General features: G+C 38.2%; 1 protein-coding gene across 2 annotated transcripts in view; it reads left to right on the forward strand.

The window, feature by feature from the left end:
* SH3BGR (SH3 domain binding glutamate rich protein) overlaps nt 1-24,416 on the forward strand; it is a 76,243-nt gene that overhangs the window by 15,945 nt on the left and 35,882 nt on the right. For both annotated transcript variants that reach the window (XM_006054747.4, XM_006054746.4), the window contains exon 3: nt 4,796-4,876. In XM_006054747.4, the coding sequence (XP_006054809.2) occupies nt 4,796-4,876 (81 nt within the window). The remainder of the gene's footprint in view (nt 1-4,795; nt 4,877-24,416) is intronic.

Below are 24,416 nucleotides of genomic sequence, written 5' to 3' on the forward strand. Positions count from 1 at the left end.
TTTGCAACCCCGTGAATCGCAGCACGCCAGGCCTCCCCGTCCATCACCAACTCCCAGAGTTCACTCAGACTCACGTCCATCGAGTCAGTGATGCCATCGAGCCATCTCATCCACTGTCATCCCCTTCTCCTCCTGCCCCCAATCCCTCCCAGCATCAGAGTCTTTTCCAGTGAGTCAACTCTTCGCATGAGGTGGCCAAAGTACTGGACTTTCAGCTTTAGCATCATTCCTTCCAAAGAAATCCCAGGGCTGATCTCCTTCAGAATGGACTGGTTAGTTACTCAGTCATCTCCAATTCTTTGCGACCCTATGGACTGTAGCCCACCAGGCTCCTCTGTGCATGAGATTCTCCAGGCAAGAATACTTGAGTGGGTTGCTATTCCCTTCTCCAGGGGATCATCCCGACTGAGGGATCGAACCCAGGTCACCTGTACTGCAGGGGAATTCTTAACCACTGTGTCACCAGGGAAGCCTGAGAGAAGATGGCATCATGGATATTTGAAGCACTGGGTGACATCACCCCCATATCTCTGGTCCCTCTAAGAAGGTTTTAATATTTGTTTTTATCTGACCTCCCTCAAGGGCCTGGGAGTCAGGGCTGGAGTCAAGTGAAGTGGAACCTTTGTGAATTATAAATTCTTATCACTTTTATATTGGTAAAATGTATTTTTCAATTTTACAAAAAAGAAAAAAATGATGACCACAGCAGACAATTAAAATTTTTTTCCTACTTAACAAAATAAACCACCAACTCTATTTCAACCCCTCTTGTATTTAAAAATTGTTCTAAACCATCCACCCTGACTCCCTGTGGCAGTTCCATGGAGGCACACAGAAGGCATCCTTTGACTGTGGCCATTAGTAAAGAGATTGTGTAGCTCTTTATGTTTGTATGTCTTCTTCTGTATATCTTTAGAATATTCTTCTATTGAGTTTTTGCCTTTTCCTTATGATGGAAGAGGGAAAAGCATAATATATTATATATACTAGTATTATACACAGTTCAGTTCAGTTGCTCAGTTGTGTCCGACTCTTTGTGACCCCATGAATCGCAGCACGCCAGGCCGCCCTGTCCATCACCAACTCCCAGAGTTCACTCAGACTCACGTCCATCGAGTCAGTGATGCCATCCAGCCATCTCATCCTCTGTCATCCCCTTCTCCTCCTGCCCCCAATTTCTCCCAGCATCAGAGTCTTTTCCAGTGAGTCAACTCTTTGCATGAGGTGGCCAAAGTACTGGAGTTTCAGACTTAGCATCATTCCTTCCAAAGAAATCTCAGTGCTGATCTCCTTCAGAATGGACTGGTTGGATCTCCTTGCAGTCCAAGGGACTCTCAAGAGTCTTCTCCAACACCACAGTTCAAAAGCATCAATTCTTCGGCACTCAGCCTTCTTCACAGTCCAACTCTCACATCCATACATGACCACTGGAAAAACCATAGCCTTGACTAGACGGACCTTTGTTGGCAAAGTAATGTCTCTGCTTTTGAATATGCTATCTAGGTTGGTCAGAACTTTCCTTCCAAGGAGTAAGCGTCTTTTAATTTCATGGCTGTAGTCGCCATCTGCAGTGATTTTGGAGCCCCAAAAAATAAAGTCTGACACTGTTTCCACTGTTTCCCCATCTATTTCCCATGAAGTGATGGGACCAGATGCCATGATCTTTGTTTTCTGAATGTTGAGCTTTAAGCCAACTTTTTCACTCTCCACTTTCACTTTCATCAAGAGGCTTTTGAGTTCATCTTCACTTTCTGCCATAAGGGTGGTGTCATCTGCATATCTGAGGTTAGTGATATTTCTCCTGGCAATCTTGATTCCAGCTTGTGTTTCTTCCAGTCCAGCATTTCTCATGATGTACTCTGCATATAAGTTAAATAAGCAGGGTGACAATATACAGCCTTGATGTACTCCTTTTCCTATTTGGAACCAGTCTGTTGTTCCATGTCCAGCTCTAACTGTTGCTTCCTGACTTGCATACAGATTTCTCAAGAGGCAGGTCAAATGGTCTGGTATTCCCATCTCTTGATGAATTTTCCACATGATCAACACCGAAATCAGATTGATTATATTCTTTGCAGCCAAAGATGGAGAAGCTCTATACAGTCAACAAAAACAAGACCAGGAGCTGACTGTGGCTCAGATCATGAACTCCTTATTACCAAATTCAGACTTAAATTGAAGAAAGTAGGGAAAACCACTAGACCATTCAGGTTTGACCTCAATCAAATCCCTTATGATTATACACTGTAAGTGAGAAATAGATTTAAGGGCCTAGATCTGATAGAGTGCCTGATGAACTATGGAATGAGGTTCGTGATATTGTACAGGAGACAGGGATCAAGACCATCCCCATGGAAAAGAAATGCAAAAAAGCAAAATGGCTGTCTGGGGAGGCCTTACAAATAGCTGTGAAAAGAAGAGAAGCAAAAAGCAAAGGAGAAAAGGAAAGATATAAACATCTGAATGCAGAGTTCCAAAGAATAGCAAGAAGAGATAAGAAAGCCTTCCTCAGTGATCAATGCAAGGAAATAGAGGAAAACAACAGAATGGGAAAGACTAGAGATCTCTTCAAGAAAATTAAAGATACCAAGGGAACATTTCATGCAAAGATGGGCTCGATAAAGTATTATACATTAGTTTAATATATATAAATATATATTAGTTATATATATACATGTTATATATATATACATATATACAGGCATATATATATATATATATATATATATATGTATAAGCACACACACACACACACACACACACATATATATGTTGTTAAGAGCAAAACATTGTGAAATCATCCAAAATTTAGCAAGAGATGTCTGGGAAAATTTGCATGTTAGTGAGAGACTTTATTTTCTTGGGTTCCAAAATCACTGTGGATGGTGACTGCAGCCATGAAATTAAAAGACTCTTGCTCCTTGGAAGAAAAGGCATGACAGACCTAGACAGCATATTAAAAGCAGAGACATTACTTTGCAACAAAGGTCCATCTAGTCAAAGCTATGGTTTTTCCAGTAGTCATGTACAGGTGTGAGAGCTGGACCATAAAGAAAGCTGAGTGCTGAAGAATTCATGTTTTTGAACTGTGGTGTTGGAGAAGACTTTGGCAAGTCCCTTGGACTGCAAGGAGATCAAACCAGTCCATCCTAAAGGAAATCAGTCCTGGGTATTCATTGGTAGGACCAATGCTGAAGCTGAAGCTCCAATACTTCGGCCTCCTGATGTGAAGAGCTGACTCATTGGAAAAGACCCTGATGCTGGGAAAGATTGAAGGCAAAAGGAGAAGGGGGTTGGCAGAGGATGAGATGGTTGAATAGCATCACTGACTCAATGGACATGAATTTGAGCAAATTCCAGGAAATAGTGTAGGACAGAGGAGCCTGCATGCTTCAGTCCATGGGGTCACAAACAGGCAGACATGACTTAGCGACTGAACAACAACAACTTACTAGTACTACTACTACTAATGCATCCTATCATGTAATCTTTAGCAACAACTAGTAAGCGTGTGTTCTGGGAATCAGTGAGTATTTCTAATACCAAAGACTCACTCACAGTATGTGATATTTCCCTTAAGATATGAGGCAGCTTACAAAAATACATTCAGTACCAAAGAAGAAAATAATCACAGAGAATCAGGGTGACAGGTAGGAAAAAAGCAAAGCTTTGGGTAAGATGAACACACAGGAATTACATAAGATCTTCTTAACATAGGTGGACTGTCTTTGGTTTTAAGCTCTTAACACATGTCAGAGGAGGGTAGGCAGTAGCAAGACCACATGTTTGCGAGGCCAGACTAACCCTGTACAGGTTGAGCCTATGGCAACACTGTTGAAACTGCATTATAGCCCCAGCGATAAAGACTGGCAACAGGAAAGTGGACTGGAGGAGGATCTTTTATGTTTTAATGATAAAAAGTGAAACTCTTCTGAGCTATTGACTAACACACTGCTGGAGAGTTGGCTTAGGGCAGGATCCACCTGGTGAAGGACTGACGAGTGTGGCCTGGCCCCGGTGGGAGTCGGGGGAAGGGCGGATCTTTACTGAGCTTCTGAATTCCATCTGCTTCCAGGTTTCTAATGATTCTACAGTTTTTCCCCTTCGGGCAAAATGAACATGTTTCTAAACCCTCTATAATCTTGCAGCTCCTGGTATTGGAAGAGCCTGAGACAAGTCTAGTCCCTTGGTGGTGATTTAGTCACTAAGTTGTATCTGACTCTTTGCAACTCTATGTACTGTAGCCCACCAGGCTCCTCTGTTGTTGGGATTTCCCAGGCAGGGATACTGGAGTGGGTCACCATTTCCTCCTCCAAGGGATCTTCCTGACCCAGGGATAGAACCTGGATCTCCTATATTGCAGGTGGCTGCTTTACTGACTAGAAGCTACTATAATCACAGCACAGAAATCTTGTTTTAGTCCTGTGCAGTTTGGACCCTAATCAGGGTCTGAACCCATAGGACCAAATTATAAGGAAACCAGCTAAAGACGTGAAACTTTTAGATAAGACTTTCCCGATGTATGTTTGAGTCTTGTCAGTAATTCCTGAGCCGGAATACTCCGTGTGTGTGTGTTCTCACTATACTATAACAGGCACAATGAAGGCGTGTAAAAACAAATGTAAACTTCATGGTTCAATTTCCCAAATTTGGGGTTTATCATCTTTGGCAAAGCGAATAAACTTTTGTGTTAGCTCCTCACTTTATGACTAATAAATAAGAAAGATTAACTTAGGTCAATGTACTGGCTCACAAGTGTGCATTGGGTTTAATCATTCTTTTTCTTTGCTTCAAGGATTTTGACTCTTTCTTTTCTGCAAAAGAAGAGAATATTATTTATTCCTTCCTTGGCTTGGCTCCCCCTCCAGGCTCAAAGGTAAGCTTGAGCACCCCCATGGGGTTCGATATAGGTCATAAGTGAGGATAAGATCAGCATCCGAGACTGTTAAATAAATAATGATCTTTAAATTAACATGATTGCAATATACTGTTTTTTCTTATGCAGAGATATGCATGGGTTCTACTAAAACATATTTCAGAACTATACTTTTATTATTTTTGAGGTTTATACCCGGTTATAATAAGTTTTACAATACATCAGTTAAGAAATATTGCATTCAATAATTTTAAGGGTGTTAATTGAATATGTAAAAATATAAATTCTCAGGTTATATCTATGAAATTATTTTGTTATGAATTTTTCACAACAGCTTATGTTAGTTAATTTTATAGTGATATATACTCTTCTATTATTTCTGTTTAAAATAAATTGAATTTTGCCTTTTTGTATCTGGTAAGGAGGGAAAAAGTATGATCTAGACTTGAAAATAAATTTCATAAGGTACCCCCCCCAGGTGTTGTTTCATATTTAATTATGTATTAATATCATTGAAATAAAGAATTATGCTAATAAAACAAGTATCATGAATTTGAATGTTTGATGGAGATCATCTGGCTTTATTCTTTACTTTCATTGAAACCCTTACCTCTACCAAGCATCTCATACATGACATAGATACAAGACAAGCACACATTTATCTAATTCATTTATTTCTTAGTTAATTTGTTTGTGCCCTGCTTCATTTCAAAAGAGATTTTTGTGAAAGTTAATTCTTGCACAATTAAATTCTGAGCTCCCCCCAAAGGCTTACCTTACAGAGATGGGTGTGTCTCAGAGGCATGTGGGTGTGCTGTCTTCCATGTGTCTGCATTCTTCAGGTAATAATGCCTGAGGTCTCTTTTATGAAGTTTAACAGATTCTGTCTCCAAATGGTAATGTAGATTTCCCAGGTGGCTAATGGTTCTATAGGAGGATAAAGCCTCCTGTTAAGATAATGAAACACCTTTCTGGCTTTGGTCAATTATTAACAGCTTAAAAAAAAGTGCTAAAAGCTATTATACACAATTCAATCTTTTTTATTTGATGAAAGAGTTTGTTAACGGAGTCACATTAGTTTAGCTAGTATGTTTAAGAGATGGTGCCTTAGTGTTAGGATATATTTCTTGGTGGGGACACTCAGGTCCCTGGGATCTTGAAAAGGAAAGGAAGGGTGGAGGGAAGAGTGTTTCAGGGAAAGGTAAGAGCAAGTGCAAAGGCCCTGAGGCAGCATAGAGCTTGGAGAAGACCTGCTTGATGGCCATGAGGCCTGAGTCCCTGGAGTGAGGGGAACAGATACATGGGATGCAGGGGTGGCAAGTGAGCAGCCTGTGGCTTACTGGGGTGCTCTGGAGTCTATCTTAGGTGTGTGAAGACATAAGGGTTTTTAAGCAGAGGAATAAAGTGATCTTATTTCCTTCTTAGAACTCTTTTGACTGCAACAGGATGAATGGATTGAAGTGGGATGAATGACTATAGATGTCATGGTGGCTTGGATTAGGGTGGTGGGGATAGAATGGTACAGAAGTGGATGACTTTAGTGCCTGTTCTGAAGGAAGAATGCTGGTAAGAACTGCTGATGGACTGAATCAGCGATGAGCATGTTGGACAGCAAAGAGATGTATTGCAGGTGGATTCTTTACCGTCTGAGCCACCACAAAAGGACCCCACTATTTGCAATGCAGTCTGGGCTAGAACCTTCGTTGCTGTCACTATTGCGCAGTGTTTATGTGTGTGCACTCTGGCAAAGTCCTTCAAGTCTCCTTTGGGAAGACAGACACTTGATGATTTATGGAAACGATATTATTTGTCACAGTATCATTTTGTAGTAAACAACATCGTGGAGAAGTGTCAGCAAAGAAATCAATCTTGCTCAAGCTAAAAATAGACATTCTTGACTATTGTGGAGAAAATGTATACTTATAAAATGATATTCAGCATTATAAGCAGCATTTTTGCTTGCAGAACCAGTTTTTTGTCTTAGGCAGGCTGTTCCAGGCCAAGTACTGGGCTGGTTTTCCTAAGAGAACTTTGTGAGTAAGCGTTGTCTCTGTAAAGTCAACCTTAGTTCTTCACAGGCATCTGGTCATATCTGATTCAATGAGCATCATTCTTCTATTTTATTTTTAACTGAAGTATAGTCAATTTACAATGTTGTGCCAATCTCTGCTGCAAAATGACCTAGGTATATACATATCTACATTCTTTTAAAATGTTCCTTTCCATTATGGTTTATCCCCAGAGCTGGATATAGTTCCCTGTGTTATACAGTAGGACCTTATTGTTTCTCCATTCTAAATGTAATAGTTTGCATCAACCAGCCCCAAACTCCCAGTCCATCCCTTTCCCCCCTCTCTCTCTGCCTTGGCAACCACAACCCTGATCTCTAGGTCTGTGAGTCTATTTCTGTTTTGTAGGTAGATTCATTCTTTTTTATGGCCGAATAGTAGTCCACTGTATATATGCACCACATCATTATCCGTTCATCTATCAATGGACATTTAGATTGTTTCCATGTCTTGACTATTGTGAATATTGCTGTTGTAAACATAGGGGTGCACGTATCTTTTTGAATTATAGTTTTGTCTGGGTATATGCCCAGAAGTGGGATCATATGATAATTCTATTTTTAGTTTTCTGAGGACCCTCCATACTGTTTTCTGTAGTGGCCACATTAACTTGCATTCCCACCAACAGTGTAGGAGAGTTCCATTTTCTCCAGACCATCTCCAGCATTTGTAATTTGTAGACTTTTTAGTGGTGGCCATTTTGACCCCTGTGAGGTGGTACTTTGCAGTTTTGATTTGCATCTCTCTGATAATTAGTAATGTTGAGCATCTTTTCACGTGCCTACTGGTCATCTGTACATCTTCTTTTGAGAGTGTCTATTAAGGTCTTCTACCCATTTTTCAATTAAGTTGTTTGTATATTTTGGAGATTAAGCCCTTGTCAACTGTATCATTTGCAAATATTTTCTCCCATTTTGTAGGCTGTCCTTTTTTTTTTTTTTTAATTTCCTTTCCTGAGAAAAAGCTTGTAAGTTTGATTAGGTTCCATTTGTTTATTTTTGTTTTTATTTCTATTGCCTTGGGAGACCAACCTAAGACATTTATATGATTTATGTCAGAGAATGTTTTGCCTATGCTCAGTGAGCCTCATTCTTAATAACACAGAAGCAAGGCTTTGGGTGCATAACCAGTTTCCAATTATGCCTGGGTAACAAGGAATATACATTCTTACTGAACCTAGGCAAATAACTATACTGTCATAAAAAGTAAAAAGATTCAATTAGAATTTTTGAATTCTGGAGGAATCAGATAGAATGTTATTTACAAAAGTTTGATTTCAATGTACAAAAGTAGCATCTACTACAATGTCAAAATTTATAAAATACTTAAGAGAAAAAACAGGGCTTCCTTACATATCCAGAAAATAAAACATTAAAAAAAATCAACAATATTCCAAACAAAAACTACAGTCATACCTCATTGATTCATTCTGTTCTATGTAATTAGCTCTTAATTCCACTGGATCTGAGTTTAGAAGTCTCAGGAATCCATCTACATCTCAACTAGAATTTTGGAAATTCTGACTGAGTCCAGTCATATGGTCTCTAACTGATGCTATCAGAAGCCTATACTCCACAGCACTCGACGTATAATCCTTTTCTGTGGCACTCTGAGCAGTCATTCTACATAGTAGATTAAGCACGATGGCTTGTAGCTGATTACAAAGGCTTTCAGGGAAGCTAAGAAAAATATCTGTGTGTGACAAAAGACTTAAAATGACTGTGGTTAATTTATTACTGTTAATTTTCAAATTTGAAAGACTTGATGAGAATTATGATAAGAATAGTGCACCTGGCAGGAAATTTTGTTATACATGCTAACAAAGAGCTAGCAGAAAAAGAAAATAAGAAAACAATTCCATTGCAATTGCAGCAAAAAGTAAAATACCTAAGAATACATTTGACCAAAGGGGTGAAATACCTATGCACTGAGAACAGTAAGACATTGTTGGAAGAAACTGAATAAGATACAAATAAATGGAAAGATATTCTGTGTTCATGGATTGGAAGAATTAATGTGGAATCTATAAATTTTTTGACCAAATTTAGGAAGTTTTTAGCCATTATCAGTTCAGTTCAGTTTAGTTGCTCAGTCGTGTCCAACTCTTTGCGACCCCATGAATTGCAGCACTCCAGGCCTCCCTGTCCATCACCAACTCCTGGAGTTCACTCAAACTCACATGCATCGAGTCGGTGATGCCATCCAGCCATCTCATCCTCTGTTGTCCCCTTCTCCTCCTGCCCCGAATCCCTCCCAGCATCAGGGTCTTTTCCAATGAGTAAACTCTTCGCATGAGGTGGCCAAAGTACTGGAGTTTCAGCTTAGCATCATTCCTTCCAAAGAACACCCAGGATTGATCTCCTTTAGAATGGACTAGTTGGATCTCCTTGCAGTCCAAGGGACTCTCAAGAGTCTTCTCCAACACCACAGTTCAAAAGCATCAATTCTTCGGTGCTCAGCCTTCTTCACAGTCTAATTCTCACATCCATAGTTTCAAATATTATTTCTGCCCCATTTTTTCTTATCTCCCCTTCTGACAGTCTAACTCCATATATGTTAAGTCTTTTGTCATTATCCTATACTTCCCTGAAGCTTTTTTTTAAACCTGTTTCTCTCTAGTCTTCAAGGTGTATAATTTCTTTTTGTCTATCTTTAAGTTTACTTACTTTTTCCTATGTCATCTTTATTTTGCATTCAGTCTAGTGGCACTTAAATTTCAGATATTGTACTTTTTTTTACATTCTAGAATGTCCCATTTGTTTGCTGTTTACAGTTTTTATTTCTCTGCTGATATTTCCAATTGTTTCATCATTGTAGGAATATTTTCCTTTACATCTTTGAGTATAGTCTTAATAGTTGCTTTTAAAATTCCTTGTCTGCTAATTCTGACATCTGGCTTCTTTCTGGATTCAGTCTCTGTTCTTTTTTCTTTTTGGGGATGGGTCACATTTTCCTTGTTCTTTATACTTCAAGGGTTTTGGATACTTCGACATAGTGAATATTGTGTTGTGCATACTGTATTTTGTTACATTCCTCTGAAAAATGTTGATTGTTTTTGGCTTTAATAGGGCATTTGCTTTGTTGTACTCAGACTGCAAACACTAAGTTTCTAGTAGCAGCTTAAATTTGAATTATTTTTTCTTTAGTTGAAACCAATCATATGCACACATTGTTCTGGGCTCAGTTGAAGATATTGGCAGAGTTTATAAACAGAATTTGGGGCTCTCTCCATTTGCCTCTCTCCTGTCCAAGATTATGTCTTGATTTTCCAGGGGCTGTGGTTGCCCCAAATTCAGGTTTTTTGATTTTTCAGACAAGAAAAAAAAAAAAAAAAAAACCTGTGAATTTGCTGTTGTGGTTTTATGTTTCTCACAAGATTTGCTTACTTTCAGGTTCAAGCCCGGAGAATGGCAACTTACTCGGTGCTATTCCTACTTTCTTAAAAAAATATTTTTTAAAAAATTACTGCTCAGTAGTGTTAACTATATGTACATTGCAGTGCAAAAGATCTCCAGGACTTTTCATTTTGTAAGACTGAAAGCCTTATATTCATAATACTCCCCATTTCTCCTTATTCTCAGTCCCTAGTAACCACCATTTTTCTTTTTGTTTCTATGAATTTTTCCATTTTAGACTCCTCATATGAGTGAAATCAAATGGTAGTTGTCTTTTTGTGACAGGTTTGTGTCAGGATTTCCTTCTTTTTTTTTTTAAGGCTGAATAACATTCCATTATATATTCCATTCACCCACTGATGGTATTTGGATTGTCTCCAGTTCTTAGCTTTTGTTAATAATGTGGCTGTGAGCATGAGGGTACAAATCATTCTCATCTTTCAAGTGTCAACTTCCTCTTGAATCATCTAGCTTTTTATTTTTCCTTTAACTTATGTCTTATAGAAAATTTATTTTTTAAATTTCACCTAGAGTTTATAATCATTGTCTGTTTGAGTGTCTGTAGAAGATTACTTTCCTATAACAGAATTAGAGTTGTCAGTGAAATTAGATTTTAGTGAAGATTGAGATATGTTATTTATAACAATAGAACAATAATTCAAAGAAAACTTGAAATGAAGGGCATAAACAAAAAGAAAGCTGGAATATTGGCTGTCAGAGGAATTAAAGACCAAAAGTGATAATGAAGTAAAAGAGGTATTATATAAAGAAAAATGGTAAAAATATATGAAGAAAATATAGTAGTCATGGATCTTTGTGGATCATAGTACATGGCAGTCAAATACATAAACCAGAAACCCCTAGAGAAAACTTGTTAAAAACATACTTTTCAATACATACATTGCATTTCTTACATATTGGGTACTCTTTTAAGCATACAAACAAATGTAATTAGCAAAATTAATTTTTAAAAATCTTAAAATTAAAAAAAATTTCTTCCAGTTTTATTGGGATATAATTGACATACAGCGCTATAATTTAATGCATACAGCATAATCATTTACATGCATCATGAAATGAACCACAGTAAGTTTAGTGAGCGACTGATCTGATCTGATTATTTTGTATAGATACCAAATTGAAGAACTAGAAAAGAAATTGTTTTCCTTGTGTGAGAATTCTTAGGATTTACTCTTTTAACATTTTTCATATATAACATACAGCTATGTTAATTATATTATCATGTTGTATAGTACATCTATAGTTCTTATTTATTTTGTCATTGGAAATTTGTACGTTTTGTCCATCATCATCCGGTTCACTTCTCCCCACCCCCTGCCTCTGGTAAATACATTTTTTCCCCTATGAGTTTGTTTATTTGTTTTTGAAATATAATTAACCAACAACACTACATTAGTTCCCATTGTACAAAATAGTGATTCATTATTTCAGGACGTTTCAAAATGATCACCATAATAAATCAAGTTACCATACAAAGATATTACATAATTGTTGACTGTATTCCCTATATTGTATGTTTCATAACAGTGATTCATTAATTTTGTAACTTAAAGTTTGTATGTCTTAATCTCCCTCAGTTATTTATTTCCTCCCTCCATCCTTCTCCACTCTGGCAACCACTATGTATTTATGACTCTGCTTCTGTTTGGTTATGTTTGTTCATTTGTTTTGCTTTTTAGATTCCATATATGAATGGTATCATACAGTACTTGTCTTTTTCTGTCTGACTTATTTCAGTTAGCATAATACCCTCTAGGTCCATCCATGCACTTGCAAATTCCATTCTTTTATATGTGTGTGTTGTGTGTTAGTTGCTCAGTCATGTCCAACTCTTTGCGACCCCATGGACTATAGCCCACTGGGCTTCTGTGTTCATGGGATTCTCCAGGCAAGTATACATAGGAGTGGATCACCATTCCCTTCTCCAGAGGATCTTCCCGACCCAGGGATCAAACCTGGTCTCCTGCATAGAAGACAAATTCTTTACCATTTGGGCTACAGGGAAGTCCTAATTATTATTATTATTTTTTAATTTTATTTTATTTTGTCCTAATTATTTTTATATAATGGTGCAGTATTCACATATATATGGAATATATATATATATATATAATATCTTCTTTATTTACTCACCTATTTAAGAACACTTAGGTTGCTTTGATATTTTGGCTATTGTAAATAATGCTGCAATGAACATTGAAGTGCATATATTTTTTTCAGATTAGTGTTTTCATGTTCTTCAGATAAATACTCAGGAGTACCACTGATGGATAGTATGGCAGTTCTATCTTTAATTTTTTGAGGACTGTCCATACTTTCTTCCCTAGTAGCTGTAACAATTTGCATTTTTATCAATGGTGCATTAGGGTTCTCTTTTCTCCATATTCTCACCAATACTTGTTATATGTTGTCTTTTTTTTTTTTAACTTTAGAATATTGTGGTGTTTTTTTGCCATACATTCACATGAATCAGCCATGGGTGTACATGTGTTCCCAATCCTGAACCTCCCTCCCAACTCCCTCCCCATCCCATTCCTCAGGGTTGTCCCAGTGCATCAGCCCTGAGCACTCTGTTTCATGCATCAAACCTGGACTGGCACCTATTGCACGTATGATAATATATATGTTTCAATATTATTCTCTCAAATCATCCCACCCTCACCTTCTCCCACAGAGTCCAAAAGTGTTCTTTATATGTGTCTCTTTTGCTGTCTCACATATATGGTCATTGTTGCCATCTTTCTAAATTCCATCTATATGTGTTAATATACTGTATTGGTGTTTTTCTTTCTGACTTACTTCACTCTGTATAATAGGCTCCAGTTTCATCCACCTCATTAGAACTGATTCAAATGCATTCTTTTTAATAGCTGAGTAATATTCCGTTGTGTATATGTATATACACAATGTATATGTATATGTATATGTATAAGCTTTCTTATCCATTTGTCTGCTGATGGACATCTAGGTTGCTTCCATGTCCTAGCTATTGTAAACAGTGCTGCGATGAACATTGGGGTACACATGTCTGTTTCAATTCTGGTTTCCTCAGTGTGTATGCCCAGCAGTGGGATTGCTGGGTCGTATGGTAGTTCTATTTCCAGTTTTTGAAGGAATTTTCACACTGTTCTCCATAATGGCTGTACTAATTTGCATTCCCACCAACAGTGTTAGAGGGTTCCTTTTTCTCTGCACCCTCTCCAGCATTTATTTTTGTAGACTTTTTGATAGCAGCCATTCTGACCAGTGTGAGATGGTACCTCATTGTGGTTTTGATTAGCATTTCTCTGATAATGAGTGATGTTGAGCATCTTTTCATGTGTTTGTTAGCCATCTGTATGTCTTCTTTGGAGAAATGTCTGTTTAGTTCTTTGGCCCAGTTTTTGATTGGGTCGTTTATTTTTCTGGAATTGAGCTGCAGGAACTGCTTGTATGTTTTTGAGATTAATTCTTTGTCAGTTGCTTCATTTGCTATTATTTTCTCCCATTCTGAAGGTTGTCTTCTCACCTTGCTTATAGTTTCCTTCGTTGTGCAAAAACTTTTAAGCTTAATTAGGTCTTATTTGCTTATTTTTGCTTTTACTTCCAATATTCTGGGAGGTAGGTCATAGAGGATCCTGCTATGATTTATGTCAGAGTGTTTTACCTATGTTTTCCTCTAAGAGTTTTATAGTTTCTGGTCTTACATTTAGATCTTTAATCCATTTTGAGTTTATTTTGTGTATGGTGTTATAAAGTGTTCTAGTTTCATTCTTTTACAAGTGGTTGACCAGTTTTCCTAGCAGCACTTGTTAAAGAGATTGTCTTTTCTCCATTGTATATTCTTGCCTCCTTTGTCAAAGATAAGGTGTCCATAGGTGCATGGATTTATCTCTGGGCTTTCTATTTTGTTCCATTGATCTATATTTCTGTCTTTGTGCCAGTACCATACTGTCCTGATGACTGTAGATTTGTAATATTGTCTGAAGTCAGGCAGGTTGATTCCTCCAGTTTCATTCTTCTTTCTCAAGATTGTTTTGGTTATTCGAGGTTTTTTTGTATTTCCATAGAAATTGTGAAATTATTTGTTCTAGTTCTGTGAAAAATACCACTGGTAGCTTGATAAGGATTGCATTGAATCTGTAGATTGCTTTGGGTAGTATACTCATTTTCACTATATTGATTCTTCCAATCCATGAACATGGTGTATTTCTCCATCTATTTGTGTCCTCTTTGATTTCTTTCATCAGTTTTTATATTTTTCTATATATAGGTCTTTTATTTCTTTAGGTAGATTTATTCCTAAGTATTTTATTCTTTTCATTGCAACGGTGAATGGAATTGTTTCCTTAATTTCTCTTTCTGTTTATTCATTGTTAATGTATAAGAATGCAAGGGATTTCTGTGTGTTAATTTTATATCCTGCAACTTTACTATATTCATTGATTAGCTCTAGTAATTTTCTGGTGGAGTCTTTAGGGTTTTCTATGTAGAGGATCATGTCATCTGCAAACAGTGAGAGTTTTACTTCTTTTCCAATCTGGATTCCTTTTATTCTTTTTCTTCTCTGATTGCTGTGGTTAAAACTTCCAAAACTATGTTGAATAGTAGTGGTGAGAGTGGGCACCCTTGTCTTGTTCCTGATTTAGGGGAAATGCTTTCAATTTTTCACCATTTTTTTCACCACTGAGGATAATGTTTGCTATGGGTTTATCATAAATGACTTTTATTATGTTGAGGTATGTTCCTTCTATGTCTGCTTTCTGGAGGGTTTTTTAAAATCATAATTGGATGTGAATTTTGTCAAAGGCTTTCTCTGCATCTATTGAGATAATCATATGTTTTTTATTTTTCAATTTGTTACTGTGGTGTATCACATTGATTGATTTGCAAATATTGAAGAATCCATACATCCCTGGAATAAAGCCCACCTGGTCATGATGTATGATTTTTTTAAATATGTTGTTGGATTCTGTTTGCTAGAATTTTGTTAAGGATTTTTGCATCTATGTTCATCAGTGATAATAGCCTGTACTTTTCTTTTTTTGTGTGTGGCATCTTTGTCTGGTTTTGGTGTTAGGGTGGTGGTGGCCTCATAGAATGAATTTGGAAGTTTACCTTCCTCTGCAGTTTTCTGGAAGAGTTTGAGTAGGATAGGTGTTAGCTCTTCTCTAAATTTTTGGTAGAATTCAGCTGTGGAGCCATCTGGTCCTGGGTTTTTGTTTGTTGGAAGATTTCTGATTACAGTTTCAATTTCTGTGCTTGTGATGCGTCTGTTAAAATTTTCTACTTTTTCCTGGTTCAGTTTTGGAAAGTTATACTTTTCTAAGAATTTTTCCATTTCTTCCAAGTTGTCCATTTTATTGGCATATAGCTGCTGATAGTAGTTTCTTATGATCCTTTGTATTTCTGTGTTGTCTGTTGTGATTTCTACACTTTCACTTCTAATTTTGTTGATTTGATTTTTCTCCCTTTTTTTCTTGATGAGTCTAGCTAATGGTTTTTCTATTTATCTTCTCAAAGAACTAGCTTTTAGCTTTGTTTATTTTTGCTATGGTCTCCTTTGTTTCTTTTTCATTTATTTCTACCCCAATTTTTATGATTTCTTTCCTTCTACTAACCTTGGGGTTCTTCATTTCTTCTTTTTCTAGTTGCTTTAGGTGTAGAGTTAGGTTATTTATTTGATTTTTCTCCTGTTTCTTGAGGTAAGCTTGTATTGCTATGAACCTTCTCCTTAGCACTGCTTTTACTGAATCCCATAGGTTTTGGATTGTTGTGTTTTTGTTTTCATTCATTTCTACGCATATTTTGATTTCTTCTGTGATTTGTTGGTTATTCAGAAACGTGTTTTTTAGACTCCATATGTTTGTATTCGGAGAAGGCAATGGCACCCCACTCCAGTACTCTTGCCTGGAAAATCCCATGGATGGAGGAGCCTGGTGGGCTGCAGTCCATGGGGTTGCTAAGAGTCGGACACGACTGAGCGACTTCACTTTCACTTTTCACTTTCCTGCATTGGAGAAGGAAATGGCAACCCACTCCAGTGTTCTTGCCTGGAGAATCCCAGGGACAGGGGAGCCTGGTGGGCTGCTGTCTATGGGGTCACACAGAGTCGGACACGACTGAAGTGACTTAGCAGCAGTAGCAGCATGTTTGAATTTGTAATAGTTTTTTTTTTTTTTTTCTTCTGGTAGTTGACATTTAATCTTACCGCATTGTGATCAGAAAAGATTCTTGAGATGATTTCAATTTTTAAAAATTTACCAAGGCTAGATTTATGGCCCAGGATATGATCTATCCTGGAGAAGGTTCTGTGTGCATTTGAGAAAAAGGTGAAATTCATTGTTTTGGGGTGAAATATCCTAGAGATATCAATTAGATTTAACTGGTCCATTGTATCATTTAAAGTTTGTGTTTCATTGCTAGTTTTCTGTTTAGTTGATCTATCCATGGGTGTGAGGGCGGGTATTAAAGTCTCCCACTATTATTGTGTTACTGTTAATTTCCCCTTTCATACTTGTTAGCATTTGCCTTACATATTGCATATGTTGGGTGCATATATATTTATAATTGTTGTATCTTCTTCTTGGATTGACCCTTTGATCATTATGTAGTGTCCTTCTTTGTCTCTTTTCATGGCCTTTATTTCAAAGTCTATTTTTATCTGAAATGAGTATTGCCACTCCTGCTTTCTTTTGGTCTCCATTTGCGTGAAATAGCGTTTTCCAGCCCTTCATTTTCAGTCTGTATATGTCCCTTGTTTTGAGATGGGTCTCTTGTAGACAGCATGTATAGTGGTCTTGTTTTTGTATCCATTCAGCCAGTCTTTGTCTTTTGGTTGGGGCATTCAACCTATTTACATTTAAGGTAATTATTGATAAGTATGATCCCATTGCCACTTACTTTGTTGTTTTGGGTTTGAGTTTATAAACCTTTTCTGCGTTTCCTGTCTAGAGAAGATTCTTTAGCATTTGTTGAAGAGCTGATTTGGTGGTGCGGAATTCTCTCAGCTTTTGCTTGTCTGTAAAGCTTTTGATTTCTCCTTCATATTTGAATGAGATCCTTGCTGGGTACAGTAATCTGGGTTGTAGGTTTTTCTCTTTCATCACTTTAAGTATGTCCTGCCATTGCCTTCTGACCTGAAGAGTTTCTATTGAAAGATCAGCTGTTATCCTTATGGGAATCCCCTTGTATGTTATTTGTTGTTTTTCCCTTGCTGCTTTCAATATTTGTTCTTTGTGTTTGGTCTTCATTAATTTGATTACTATGTGTCTTGGGGTGTTTTGCCTTGGGTTTATCCTGTTTGAATGCTTCCCTGGTGGCTCAGAGGGCAAAGTGTCTGCCTGCAATGCAGGAGACACAGGTTCAATCCCTGGGTTGGGAAGATCCCCTGGTGAAGGAAATGGCAACCTACTCTGGTACTCTTGCCTGGAAAATCTCATGGATGGAGAAGCCTGGTAGGCTACAGTCCAGGGAGTCGCAAAGAGTCAGACATGACTGATCAACTTCACTTTCACTTTATCCTGTTTGGGACTCTCTGGGTTTCTTGGACTTGGGTGGCTATCTCCTTCCCCATTTTAGGGAAGTTTTCAACTGTTATCTCCTCAAGTACTTTCTCATGGCCTTTCTTTTTGTCTTCTTCTGGGACTCCTATGATTTGAATGTTGGGGCATTCAACATTGTCCCAGAGATTGTCTGAGGACATTGTTAACATTCTCTGAGGTTGTCCTCATTTCTTTTAATTCTTTTTTTCCCCTCTCTGCCTTATTTATTTCCACCATTCTATCTTCCACCTCACTTATCCTATCTTCTGCCTCAGTTATTCTACTGTTGGTTCCCTCCAGAGTGCTTTTGATCTCATTTATTGCTTTATTCATTATTGATTAACTCTTTTTTATTTCTTATAGGTCCTTATTAAACTTTTATTGCATCTTCTCAATCCTTGTCTCCAGATTATTTATCTGTAACTCCAGGTTGTTTTCAAGATTTTGGATCATTTTTACTATCATTATTATGAATTCTTTTTCAGGTAGACTCCCTATCTATTCCTCTTTTGTTTGGTTTGGTGGGCATTTATCATGTTCCTTTACCTGCTGAATATTTCTCTGCCTTTTCATCTTGCTTAGATTGCTGTGTTTGGGGTGGACTTTCTGTATGCTGGAAGTTTGTGGTTCCTCTTTATTGCAGAGGTTCCTCACTGTGGGTGGGGTTGGATGAGTGGCTTGTCAAGGTTTCCTGGTTAGGGAAGCTTGTGTCAGTGTTCTGGTAGGTGCAGCTAGATCTCTTCTCTCTGGAGTACAGTGAAGTGTCCAGTAGAGTTTTGAGGTGTCTATGAGTTTGGTGTGACTTTTGGCTTCCTGTATTTTAATGCTCAGGGTGTGTTCCTGCATTGTTGGAGAATTAGCTTGGTATATCTTGCTCTGAAACTTGTTGGCTCTTGTGTGGAGCTTGGTTTAAGTGTAGGTATGGAGGCTTTTGGATGAGCTGCTGTCGATTAAGTTCCCTGGAGTCAGAAGTTTTCTGGTGTTCTCAAGTTTTGGGTTTAAACCTTCTGCCTCTGGCTTTCAATCTTATTCTTACAGTAGCTTCAAGACTTCTCCATCCATACGGCACTGATGATAAAACATCTAGGTTAATGGTGAAAAGATTCTACACAGTGAGGGACACCCAGAGAGGTTCACAGGGTTACATGGAGAAGAGAAAAGTGTGGGGGAGATAGAGGTGACCAGGAGGAGAGGAGGGGCAGTCAAAAGGAGAGAGACTAGTCTAGCCAGTAATCAGTTCCCTAAGTGTTCTCCACAGCCCAGAATCCCCAAAGAGATTCACAGAGTTAAGTAGAGAAGAGAAAGGGGAGAGAGGAGATACAGGTGACCTGGGGGAGAAAAAGGAGAGTCAAAAGGGGAGAGAGAAATCAAGCCAGTAATCACACTCCTAAGTAAGAATGGGTACTGAATATTGGATTCTTAAAGGTACAAAATTGATAACAAATACCAAAAAGCACAGGTTAAAAATCTAGAGTAGAGGTTACACTCTCAAAAATACAATATTAAAAAAAAACAAAATCATAAAAATTATAAAAAATATAGATATGAAATTTGCTTTAAAAACAGGGTATTTTCTTTGCAAGGTAATAGTAGGTTTTTAAAATGAAAATTAAAGGAGTAATAAAGAACTTAAAAATAAAAAATGTTAAAAATATTAAAAAATGATAATAGTAAAATATATCTAGGAATTTCTCTGGAGCTGTTGAGGGCAGTGTGGGGTCAGTCCAGTTTCAGATAGTTCCTTGTTCCAGCTTATACTTCTTCTCAAGGTCTATAGGCCCCTTCCAATGTAGCCAATGCTAACGACAGGGTTTTAATCTATTGTACCTGTCACTTCCAAAGCAGTTCCCTCTTCTTTGTTTATTTTGACTTCCTTTGTTTGCAAGTCTCTTCAGTGTCTAATTTCCACTCTGACACAAGGGGGCGAAGGTGGTTATTTATTTAGGCTCACTTGTTCAGTTGTGCTGTGAGGAGGGAGGAACACTGCAAACAAATATCACTGGTATATGTGGGGAGTGCTCGCAGTGTCTGGGCCACATTGGGTTTGCCCCCGTTCACTGCGTGTGTGCTTTCTCAGTCCATACTGCTCAGGCTCCAGGTTGCTCTGCAGGGGAACTGTCTAAAGCCAGCCCTGGGTTGTGTGCACTTCCCAGGTCTAAGCTGCTCAGGTTCAGGTTCTCGGGTACTTCACAAAGGCACAGACTCAGCTGGGCCTGTGTTTTGTGCCCTTCCCAGGTCCGAGCAGCTCAGGTGACCAGGTGCTTGGCAAGCACACTCTCCACAGGTGGGTGGTGCATCATATCACCTCCTCAGTCCCAGCCGCTCAGTTTTCTGGGTGCACCACAAGAGCGCCATCTCAGGTGTGCTGTGTGTCTCTTCTGGGGAGCTGATCTCTTACCATGACCCTCCTGGTGGATGTCAACCATCCAGGATCCCAGGAAGTCTTGGTTAGCAACTGGGAGCCTGCTCACAGTTTGGTGGAGGATGCCATCTCTGGGGCCGAGATTGCCTCTGGCCTTCTGGCTCTGGCTGTCGCCCGCCTGCCTCTCTGCCTCCAGTGGGTGGAGGGGCCGGTCCACAGCCAGCTAGCTCTCCTCTGGTATTTGCTCAATCCTTTGTTCTGTGAGTGGGCCAGGTTGTGCCTTAGAGCTTTTTGAGGGGAAGTTCTCTGTCTCTCTCTCTTTTCTCTCTCTCTGACTATCCCACAGTTTGGGTTGCTATCTTACGTTAGCTCCCTCAGATTGTCCTCAGGGCATTCAGGCCCAGTCCTTGCCCTAAACATGTAGCCCGGGCCTCCCTGTTCAGCCCCCATTCGCTGCTGGCAGACGGGAGCATCTGGGCTGCTACTCCGCTGGGAGTTGTGGTTAGGTGCATAATCTGTTTTTTTTTTTTCCCCTCCGAGTTATGTTGCCCTGTGAGATTCCAAAACTCTCCACAGACCCGCTAGTGAGAGGGTTTCCTGGTGTTTGAAAACTTCTCCTCTCTCAGGGCTCCCTCCTGGATGGGTCTCTGTCCCTAACTCTTTGGTCTCTTTTTACCTTTTATGTTTTGTTCTATCTCCTTTTGAAGAGAATGGGCTGTCTTTCTGGGTGCCTGGTGTCCTCTGCCAGCGTTCAGAAGTTGTTTTGTGGAATTTGTTCAGCATTCAAATGATCTTTTGATGAATTTGTGGGAGAGAAAGTGGTCTCCCCGTCCTATTCTTCACCATTTTGGACCGCCCTCTATGCTGTCTTTTTGATAATGGCCATTCTGACAGGTATGAGATGATATCTCATTGTGTTTTGATTTTCATTTCCCTGATGATTAGTGATGTTGAGCATCTTTCATGTGCCTGTTAGCCGTCTGTATATCTTCTTTGGCAAAGTGTCTATTTAGGTCTTCTGACCATTAAAATTTTTGTGTGTGTTGAGTTATATGAGTTCTTTGTATATTTTGGATATTAATCCCTCCTGAAGTGTATTGTATACAAATATCTTCTTCCATTCAGTAGGCAGTCTTTTTGTTTTTGATATTTTCGTTCACTGTGCAAAAGCCTTTTAGTTCGATGTAGTTCAGTTTATTTATTTTTGCTTTTGTTTCTCTTCTCTGTGGAGACATCCAAAAATACATTGCTAAGACTGATGTTAAAGAGTGTACTGCTTATGGCTTTCTTCTAGAAGTTTTATGGTTTCAGGTCTTACGTTTAAATGTTTAATCTATTTTGAGTTCATTTTTGTATGTGGTATGAGAAAGTAGTCCACTTTGATTCTTTAGCATGTAGCTGTCCAGTTTCCCCAACTCCATTTATTGAAGACATTGTCTTCTCCTTATTGTATATTCTTGCCTACTTTGTCATAAATTAAATGACCATAAATGTGTGGGTTTATTTCCAGGCTCCCTATTCTGTTCCATCAATCCGTATGTCTGTTTTTGTGCCAATACCATACTGTTTTCATTTTGTAGCTTTGTAGCATAATTTGAAATCAGGGAACATAATACCTCCAGTTTTATCTTTCTTAAGATTATTTTGGTACCTTGGGGTCTTCTGTGACAGCAAACAATTTAATAGAAATGTGTAGACATATGTGTGCAAATACAAGAATAAGAATATATTGGATAGAAATAGAATGTATTTTTCTTGTATACTTATTACACAATTTCTAAATCTATTATAGTCTTGGTCACAAAGGAAACCTTCAAAAACTTCAAAAGGGGATGATTTTATAGGATGCATTTTTATTCCAAGTGTAGAATTACCATATGAAAGGGGAATAACATAAAAATTAAGAAATAAATATATTTCAAATAACTCCATATCCAAAGGAAAACAAAACTGATATTACAAATCATAAAATAATAAGCAAAAGATATTATTGCATATACAAATCACAACATATGGCCAAATTTCTATACAGAGGAAAATTGTAGCTTTAAATATTTTGGGGCTTCCCTCATGGCTCAGTGGTAGGGAATCCACGTGCCAATGCAGGAGATGTGGGTTTGATCCCTGGTCCAGGAAGATCCCCTGGAAAAGGAAATGACAGCCTACTCCAGCATCTTTCCATGGAAATCTCATGGACAGAAGAGCTTTGTGGGCTATGAGTCCAGAGGTTGCAAAGAGCCAGACACAACTTAGTGACTAAACAACAAAAAATAACAGAAAAATAAAAACCTAGTAAAATGAATACTCAACTTTTAAAATTAGGAAAATGGAAAAACAGAATAATTCATATGCAGTGAATGAATAAAAGGGAAAACCAAGATTAATATAAAATAGAAAGTATCTATCTACACAAACATGTGTACGTTTATGTGTGTGTATGTATGTATATATATATATATATATGTACAATTTATATGTCATTTGAATACAAATTGATGGGGAAACAATGGAAACAGTGAGAGACTTTATTTTCTTGGGCTCCCAAATCACTGCAGGTGGTGACTGAAGCCATGAAATTAAAAGACGCTTGCTCCTTCAGAGAAAAGCTATGACCAACCTAGACAGCATATTAAAAAGCAAAGATATTACTTTGCCGACAAAGATCTGTCAAGTCAAAGCTATGGTTTTTCCCGTAGTCATGTATGGATGTGAGAGCTGGACCATAAAGAAAGTTGAGCATCAACGAATTGATGCTTTTGAACTGTGGTGTTGGAGAAGACTCTTGAGAGCCCCTTGGACTGCAAGGAAATCAAACCAGACAATCCTAATGGAAATTAGTCCTGAATATTCATTGGAAGGACTGATGCTGAAGCTGAAGCTCCAATCCTTTGGCTACCTCATGTGAAGAACTGAGAATCTGGAAAAGACCCTGATGCTGGGAAAAATTGAAGGCAGGAGGAGAAAGGGAGGACAGAGGATGCAATGGTTGGATGTTATCACCAACTCCATGGACATGAGTTTGAGCAAGCTCTGGGAGTTGGTGATGGATAGGGAAGCCTGGCATGCTGCAGTCCATGGTGTCGCAAAGAGTTGGACACAACTGAGTGACTGAACTTGAATACATTTATATGAATTAAAAATATTTATTGTTTTATTATTATTTACTTGGCTGCTTGGAGTCTTAGTTTCATCATACAGGATCTTTTGTTGTGGTGCGTGGACTCTCTAGTTGTGGAGCATGGGCTCTGTGGTACATGGGCTCAGTAGTTGCAGTGCACCCAGGCTTAGTTGCTCCACAGCATATGGGATCTTAGTTCCTCGACCAGGGATCAAACTTGCATTCCCAGCATTGCAAGGCAGATTCTTAACCATTGGACCACCAGGGAGGTCTCCTGTTTATATGTAATTTGGCTGTATATAATTTGAACAGACAAATAAAATAGATAAAATCCCTGATCAGTTGAGGCATTACTTAGAAAACTTTCAGTTATACCTAAATCAATTTCTGTTATGAATTTGGATGGGAAAAGTCTAAATAATGTATTAGCAAACTGTATCTAGCAGTGGGTTACAGGTAACTAATTAAAGCAGAATTTTTTCTATTGACATAGTTCATTACATGAACTTATTAATGGAGAAAAACTGTAAGATTCTGTCTGTAAGTACCAAGAAGATATTTGATATAATTAATCAGATATTCCTGGTTAAAAATAAACATGGATTAAAATATAAGCAGAAGGAAACTGATTAAATGTGATAAAAACCAGTTGTCAAGAGGAAACTATCATAATGAACCTGAAATACTGAAGCATTTCTATTAAAATCAAGAGACAATAGGCATGCCCATCATCACCATATTATTAAACGTTTTAGAAACTGTGGCTATTGGGCTTCCCTGGTAGCTCAGATGGTAAAGAATCTTCTTGCAATGCAGGGGACCCTGGTTTTAATTCCTGGGTTGGTAAGATCCCCTGGAGAAAGGATAGGCTACTCACTCCAGTATTCTTGGGTTTCACTGGTGGCTCAGATGCTAAAGATTCCGCCTGCACTGTGGGATACCTGGGTTTGATCCCTTGATTGGGAAGATCCCCTGGAGAAGGGAACAAATACCCACTCTAATATTCTTGCCTGGAAAATCCCATGGACAGAGGCACCATGGACGTAATATTA

Source organism: Bubalus bubalis, chromosome 1 (assembly GCF_019923935.1).
Source record: "Bubalus bubalis isolate 160015118507 breed Murrah chromosome 1, NDDB_SH_1, whole genome shotgun sequence".
NCBI lineage: Eukaryota > Metazoa > Chordata > Mammalia > Artiodactyla > Bovidae > Bubalus > Bubalus bubalis.